Below are 8,728 nucleotides of genomic sequence, written 5' to 3'. Positions count from 1 at the left end.
ACTCCAAAGAACAACATCAGAATAAAAAGAAAGTACTGGTTTCACCCTAGAAAAAGAACCAGAGTCCACACAGTTATAAAAGTATTACTTTTCAGAGTCAGTCTAAAGATACCTATACCTGTCACCCAGCCACGTATAATCTTTGACAAGGGTCAGCATACACTTTTTTGGGACAATAATTATGGCTGTTGGTTTTAGTTCAAGAGCTTAACATAGCACTGATTTACCAAAAGTGTTGGCCTTTCACAGCCAGGCAGTCTGCTACAGAAACTACATAAAGCCCCATTTCTGTCTTTAGCCTGAGAAATGGAACCATCGCTAATTCTTTCCCACAGGGAAGAGTGTGATACCCATCAAATTATATGTGGTCAGAGTCACCGGTCGGTCATAAGTCATAAATAAATAAATACAGGGGGGAGCTTGGGAAAAGATACTCAGGAAACCACAGTACACAGAACAAGGCTCAGTCCTGAGCCTGACTGCACCACAAGGTTTGGGTGCAATGCAGATTTAGCCAGAGAGCAGTTTTCCACTGTTCTCTGGCTTCTTCATTTGGATGAGGTGTCTCTGCTCCCTGAAAAAAATCTCAACTTATTACAGATGGTATGGATGCTAAGTACTTAGAATAGAAGCCTTTCTATAGACTTGGTTATCATTCACTGGTCAAAATGAAAACCAGATAGTCAATTTGTAGGAAAACATTAACCACTGGAACAGTAACATTTACCATTATTCATACCACAAATCATTTATATGGCGGGACCTACTGTGAAAACTACTTTCCCAGGGTTTAGCATGCAACAGAAATGACCTTTCATCTTGGGAACACCTTTTTTACTAAGTGTTCACAAGGGAAAGGACTAAAGACATACAGCTCATAGGTGCTTTTCTCTATTTTGGAACTCCAGTAAACTGAAGGTTGTGCACACTTCAATATCATCTGATCAGAAAACAAGATTTAAAGGTTTCATAGCCTTTTCATTAAAGGGGAGGAAAAGGGAAGTGTATATTTGCTACATAGCAACTGCTTGCCACGTCACTCTTAAGTGCTGAGCAGGAAACTATGTGTCATATTCCTGAGATAGGTCAGACATGTTTACACAATACTAACATATTCCTGAAGTGGTCAAATAACTCCATAAAATTTTTCTAAGATTATAGAATTAACTTTAAATAATGGCTACAACTAACCAACATGCAAAAATTCTCAGACTACACAAGAGAAATCGATCATACTTACTGCATTTGAAAATCTTTATTCTGTACTGAACTGTATTCCCAATCAGCCTAAGCAAAGGCATGCCCTTAATACAGCATCTGCTTTAGAGCAGAGGTGACAAAGACAGGAAGAATCTGAAAACCCTCTATATGGCCACCTGGGAGCTGAACAGTCAGTCTCACAATCCACCCTGTGACAAATGGGCCATCCATCCATCCAGGGACTTAAGTGCAAAAACGCACCTGCCCAAAACCAAGTAAGAACCCCTTTTACTGGGCACTCTTCCAAACAAATAAATATCTAAATAAAGAAAGGGGCAAGTCAGGAAACTTGAAACAGAGAACAAAACCCTCTTCCAAAAAAAGGACAATTTCTATGTAAAGATCACTCCCAAAAAAAAAAAAAAAAAAAAAAAAAAAAATGCTAGTTTTTCTTGCAGTTTGTTCCTAAGGATTTGATTTTTATTTTACTGGGCACAAGAGGAACTAAATTATTAATAAAATAAAGGCTTGTTTATTTTTTATCTTGCCGTGGGTAATTTGTACAAAGTTTCCAAATCTCTGAAACAATGGAAAATGGGTCTTTTATGGTGGGAGCAGGATGTCAGGTTCTAATGAGAGTATCTCAATAAGGTTATCTGCCATGTGCTTTTTATGAGTGCCCATGCTGGGAATATGTTCTCAGTAACATGAAGATGCTGGTGCACTTTTCCTAGTACACAACTTCTTACACAACCACATGCGATACATTCATAGACAGATTTACAATTTGAAAGAAAAAAGTTCTGTCAATAAAATTAGGGTTTGGTGGGTTTTTTTTTTTTTGTTTGTTTGTTTGTTTTTTCTTTTTTACAAACTAGTTCAACCAAAGTTCTCCATCTCCTCATGCAGACGCACTCGTTATCTCCAATGGGTGTGGAGCAGAAAGATACTTGGGAGCAGATCCTGCAGGGAGGGTGTGGCTCACTCCATGCTGTATATTCTGCTGAAACTACCACACTAATTTTGGGGTCATCTCAGATCTGATGCCTTGGTCTTTTTGTTCCTTAAGTGCATTTGTCTTCATTCATCCTCCTCATCCTCATCTTCCTCTCCATCAGACAGAGATGTACAAGGCCGGATCTGTCTGTAGCGGTCAAGCCATTTTTCTACCATTTGTGTGACCAAGGGGTGGTTTCTCCGCCGTGAGCTTTTCTGCATAGCCACTAGAACTCCCCCTTCTGTCACACAGCAGTCCAGCCACTCTCTGAGTAGTTTCTCTTGCTGCTCCTCATTACCTAGCTTTTTTTTTAGAGGAACATGAAGAGAAGGCAAAGCAACACAACAGCAGGTCAGACACTTGGTAGGAACAACCCGAAGCTGCTGCTATGATAATGAAAAAGTGAAAGCAAGCAACTGTTTCAGCTGACTTCAACCTTCTGTCAGTTGTATCATTAAAAAGCCAGGTTTTTATGGTTACAATTATATGAAGAAATAGCCTCCTAAAAACTGGGGTTAGAGAGAAAGGACATCCTACAAGGTAATATACTTGACATGAACTTTACAGAAAGTACCAAGAAAGGCATGACTACAGACATGACAAGGTAAGTTTCCTGGTTAAGTTACGTTTGGGCTAGAATTGTACAAGTCATGGTCTATGGATTATTTTCTTTGGTACTGTGTATTTTGTGGTCATTACTAGAATATATAATAAACAGCAAATAATTTTCTAGAAAGTGGGCTTTCTGGTTCTTCTGTTATATCCTCACTGCCTGGTTTATACTGCTGCCTCTCCCTTGACCCCATGTTTCTGGACTAAACCAAAGACTCAGAACTTGACAACTCACTCAGAGGACAGAGGACAAAGTTCTATAAAGCCTAAGAGCCATACCCACACCCTTTATCTATACATGATGGTGCACTCCTTTAATCCCGGCACTGGGCAGACAGGCAGGCAGATCTCTGAAGTTCAAAGCCAGCCTGGTCTACATGACTTAAAAGCTAGGGGTACACAGGAACACTGCCTCAACCAAAAAATAAAATTTTAAAAATTATTAGAAATCCAAGACTAACACCATAATACTCCTCTTTTAACTCTCTTTAAGCAACAAGTCCAATAACTAGCCTGCTGCCTTTTCAATTTTGAGAATATCAGTTTCAGTCTCTGACTGGTGGTGTGGGGGAGGGGGGCACAACACCACTCCAATCACTACTCACAAGTATAAAGCACTAAAGATGCCATAACTTCTAGAAGGCACAGAAGGTTGGTTTCTGGAATCACAAGGGACAACATGCTACTTACCTCCTGAGCAGAAAGGAAGTGCACATGAAGGAGCTTCCTTTCACTGTCAACCAGAGGCAAAAATGTGATGGTGACATCATCATCAGTGTTCAGATTAGCACCAGCACCTCGGTTGCCATACCCATCATTCTCCATGGCAACCAAAGCAGAGAAATGGCCCCGTGTATAGCCCAGAGCAATTGGACTTTTCCAACAAAAACTCTGTTCCCACAACAAAGGCAGATAAACTCCTAGAAAAAAATAAATAACAAGAGCACAAGGAACAAGTGCTTATCAACCACCCAACCCCACCCCACTGTTCTACTTCCTAAACCCAACGGCTCCTCTGACCCTTTCCCCCATGAGTGCTCTGAAGCTACTATATAATCATAGTAAACAAGACTGCTAGAGGGCTCTTGAGAAATGGCTTACCTTGAAACCGAGTATATCCTAAAGTTTCTCCCCGGAAACTCTTATAATATTTTACTCCATAAACTATAATTGGTCGTCTAAGAATATGTGCGAGTACAAAAATGTGTGTCTGTTCCAAACTTGCTCCGGGCTGTACACACACACAAAAAGAAAAGACAATTTCTCTTAAAAACATTCATTACCAGTCCTGGAAAACTGCTGGGTAAAAACAATACTATCTCACTCCATTTCCAAGAAGAAAGCCTTGGCAGAGAAACTGACTCCCAAAGTGGCAATGTCCAACAGAAATATAATAAAATATCCCTTGTTTACACATAAGTATCATTCATATCCAAACAAACAGAAGAGATTTACCCTTAATTAAGTGGCAGAGTTCTGCCGTGATAATCTAATAGTCAATACCTAGAACCCAAATAGACTACCAGCAAGGAAAGCATCTTTCCTTCTCATTCACATTGTTTTCAGCATAGTCTAGTCAAACAAGACCAAAGAATTTAAGGACATGTGGATTCTTTTAAAAAAGAAAGGAAAAAAACCTTGATACAACCTTACCTGACTAGCAAGTGAGAGTATAAATGCCCAGTCTTCTTGCCATTGTTCTTCCCTCAGTGAAAAATGTAAACCGAAGCTCTGGGAATACCATGATTCCCAGTCTTTCCAGCGTGTGTAAAACCTAGCAAGCAAATCACAAAGGCAATCATGATAAGCAAGCTTTGAACCAGCAATACATTGTGTTTATTTTTTTTTAAGATTATTATGTACATAGTGTTCTGCCTATATTATGTACACAGTGTATGCACACCCAAAGAGGGCACCAGATCTCACTATAGATTGTAATATATAGTTCCCGGGACCTCTGGAAGAACAGTCAATGCTCTTAACTGCTGAGCCATCTGCCCTGCCCTAGGTAGGTTTTTGGTTGGTTGGTTGATTAGTGTTTTGTTTTGGCAATTTCTGTCAAGAAATCAATGCCTATGTTCTGGAAACAGGCATCTTTTAGCATATCTCTACCAGAATCAAGTTTACTACCTATCTAAGTGATGAAAACAGTTTCATTGTTATTAATAGTATATATTGGTTAAATAAACTCAAACCACTCAAAACCCAGCCATGGTTCTGCACAACTATGACCTCAACACTACAGAATTTGCAGCCAGCCTGGACCATGCAGGGAGTCTGTCTCTAACACAGAAAGAGGTCAAAATGTCAGTTTGGGTATTAAACACAAAGATACCACATTTCCCCAGTGATGCATCACTGTGTATAAACACAATGCCTGAAACATTCCATCATGTTCTTAAGAATATCAAGATCACATCAGTCATAGGAGGATACGCCTGTAATCCTAACATTTGGAGACTCGGGAACTCAAGTATCGTCGTTAGCTATGTAAAGAGGTTAGTCTATATAAGACCCCAGAATTAAAAAAAAAAAATAACAAATATCACCACCACCTGAGATTCCTTTACATCTATAAAAATCTCATGATTACATATTAATACAAAAAGTTACTATACCTAGAGAAAACAATTCCTTCTTTATATTAATACCTTTAAAATACTCTGATACAATAGACACAAATTTCACTAAAATTATCATGTCTTCTACAGAAAAAAAGGCCTCTGAAGTAAAGACACATGTTTAAATTTGAAAGCCCACATTTTCCTCTAATGAATGCACTTAAATTCGGGGGAGGGGAGCATGCAAAATACAAAAGCTACAGCAGCAAAAAGTTAAGCATATCTTCAATTTAGTGCAGGGTTCGGTTAAACCTGAATTTATAAACTTTATAGAGTTTCTAAAACATAATGTTTCAGAGATTTAATTATTAAGTATTTTCAGGGCTGGAAAGATGGCTCAGTAGTTAATAGCACTTGTTTTACACAAGATCCACAGCTCACAACTGTAACACCAGTTCCAGGGGATCCCATGACCTGACCTCTGTGGGCACCAGGTACACATGTGATGCATAGACATACATGTAAGAAAAGCACTCACTCTCTTACACACACACAATAAAAAATAAGTCTAAAAGGTTTTATGTATTTTTCATATTCAATAGCACTCCTAACACAATAATGTGTTTTTAAAATTAAGCATTGTTCATAGAGCTCCATTTGAACGATTGAAGGGCAATGAATATACTGTTTTGAAAAACAAGTAAATATCTATTTTTTTTCAAACTGAAGATGTACAGTTAGAAATTTCTTTTCGTGTGTGTGTGTGTGTGTGTGTGGTGTGTGTGGTGTTTGATGTGTTTGAGTGTATGAGCCATAGTATATACAGTCAAAAACAACTTTCAGGAGTCAATATTCACCTTTCACTGTGGGGACATTTTGTTTATGATCTAACAAAACCTGCCAAAAGATCAGAGTACAAAGCTAGCCACACTAGTTAGCTACAGAGGCCAGGCAGTGGTGCTACACACCTTTAATCTCAGCACTCGGGACACAAGAAGCAGACAGATCTCTGTTAGTTCAAGACCACCGTGGGCTATATGAAATTGATCCAGTCTAAAAGAGAAACTGTTTATATAAAGTTGATGCCAGCACTTGGAGTGACACACCTTTAACCCCAGCACTAAGGAGGTGGATACAGGAAGGGATATGGCTGGACAGACAGAGGAATATAAAACAGGAGCTCAGAGCAGTCTGAGGAGCAATACAGTCTGAATCAGCAGTGAGTCTGACAAGCATTCAGTCTGAGGATTCGTGGAAGCAAGATGGCCCTTTCAGTCTCAGGTAGAGAGAGGTAAGAGCCAGTGGCTGGCTGTTCTGGTTCTCTGATCTTTCAGCTCCCCTGCCCCACCCCCACATTAATATGTGACTCCAAGTTTTTAATTATTAAGACTAAAGAGAATTTGTGCTACATCCCACCATGGGTCTCAGGGATTAAAGTCAGATAGATCATCAGGCTTGGCAACAAGTTCTTTTACTTGTGAAGCCATCTCACTGGCCCAGAAATTTCATGTTATTTTATGACTAAACAGGTTAAAAAAAAAATAGTCAGAAATTAAGCAATGGTTGCAATCAAAACTCAAGGAAACTACTGAGAGGTCAAACTACACATACTCAAATAATCATATACACACCAAAACAAATTTCTCAATCTTGAAGCTAGTGGGCCCATAAGGACAACTTAAACCTAATGTAGAACCAAGCAGCACCACTAATATTTGAAAAACCAAGTCCCTGTCCATGGATTATAAGATTAAATGCTATCAGAACTGACAATATTCTTGCCATTAATATACACATTCTATGCAATTACAATCAAAATCCTGGCTGGCTTGTTATACAAATTGTTAAAAAAGATCCTAAAGTTTATACCAAAAAAAAAAAAAAAAAAAAAAAAAGGACTCCTTCAAACACAAGCGCTAAAGTCAAAAGATTCAAACTTCTGAGAGGAAAAAACAAGAGTTAAGGAAAAACAAAACCTTATATAAATAGCTCATTCTCTTTTTCTTTTCTTTCTTTGTTTTGTTTTTGTTTGGTTGGCTCCTCCCCCCACCCCAAACAGGAATTCTCTGTGTAGCTTTGTAGAGCAGGCTGGCCTCCAACTCACAGAGATGCACCTGCCTCTGCCTCCTGGGTGCTGGGATTAAAGGTGTTGTGCTACCACTGCCTAGGTATAGTCAGTTAATTTTCAATTAAAAAAAAAAAAGTCCACACAACAGAAGAGAGAACAACAATCTTTTTAATAAACTGTACAATTAAGATTTCTACAGAATTAAGTTAGGTCATAATAAATGGATCAAATACCTAAATGCCAAAAATAAAAACTATAAAATTCCAAAGACAAAAACAGGACCAAATCTTTATGACCTTATCTTACTTTGGGTTTTGGTTTTTTCTACTGCTATGATAACACACCATGACCAAAGATGACTTGGGAAGGAAAGGGTTTCCTTCATCTTTTATCACTGGGGGGTGGGAGAGTGAGGATCTTTGTCTGTGTGTGTTTCTGGATGGAAACTCAGGTCAGGAACCTAAGCAGAAACCGATGAGCATTGAGGCCAACTGGCTTACTCAACCTGCTTTCTTAATACCATCCAGGACCACCTGCCCAGAAGTGGCACCATCTCTAGTGAGCTGGGCCCAATCAATAATCAAGAAAATGCTTCAGGCCAATCTGGCAAGGGGCATTCTCTCAATTGACATTTCCTCACCTCAAATAACTCTAGCTTGTATGAAGTTGACAAAACACTAGCCAGCACAAGCATTCAGCTACAGAAGATATTAGCTATGACTATAATAGCATGTATAATTTAAAAAATACTGACAAACAAGGCTTATGAAAACAATGATTTTAGGGCTAGAGTGGGCTAAATGGTTAAGAGCAGTGGCTGCTCTTCCAGAAGATGCAAGTGTGATCCTCAGCACCCCATCATAACCACCTTTAATTCCAGTCCCAGGTGAATCTGACACCCTCTTATGGCCTCCAAGAGCACTGCATGCATGTGGTACAGACATACATGCAGGGAAAACACCCATACACAGAAAATAATAAAATAAATTTACATCTAAAAAATAATGACTTTTGTTCCTCAAAGATATGAAAGCCACAGGGAAGAAAACATTCACAGATCATGTGCCTAATGAGGGACTTAATATATAAAGAATATCTACAAGAGAAAACACAACTCTTAAAGGCTGAACACAAAGAATGCTGGGGCCTAGCTTAGTAGTAGATGCTTGCTTAGCATGTTTAAAGCCTTGATTTGAGCACCGTTTTAAACATCGAGGCATTAGAAAAAGCAGGGAAATCAGATATTTCACCGAAGAAGATTTATGAACAAAAAGTACATGAAAAAAAAAA

At 38.8% G+C, this 8,728-nt stretch overlaps 1 protein-coding gene across 1 annotated transcript in view; it reads right to left on the bottom strand.

Moving 5' to 3' along the window:
- Positions 1-1,240: 1,240 nt before the first annotated feature.
- The window catches only part of Zranb1 (zinc finger RANBP2-type containing 1), a 59,902-nt gene continuing 52,414 nt past the window's right edge, over positions 1,241-8,728 (bottom strand). Inside the window, exons 7-10 of the mRNA XM_051192128.1 lie at positions 4,463-4,583; positions 3,911-4,040; positions 3,500-3,729; positions 1,241-2,499 (exon numbers count right to left, since the gene is read on the bottom strand). Coding sequence (XP_051048085.1) covers positions 2,281-2,499; positions 3,500-3,729; positions 3,911-4,040; positions 4,463-4,583 — 700 coding nt within the window. The 3' untranslated portion in view covers positions 1,241-2,280. The remainder of the gene's footprint in view (positions 2,500-3,499; positions 3,730-3,910; positions 4,041-4,462; positions 4,584-8,728) is intronic.

This window comes from Phodopus roborovskii, unplaced genomic scaffold (genome assembly GCF_943737965.1).
Source record: "Phodopus roborovskii unplaced genomic scaffold, PHOROB, whole genome shotgun sequence".
NCBI classification, from domain to species: Eukaryota; Metazoa; Chordata; class Mammalia; order Rodentia; family Cricetidae; genus Phodopus; species Phodopus roborovskii.
This window is presented reverse-complemented; position numbering and strand designations above follow the sequence as displayed.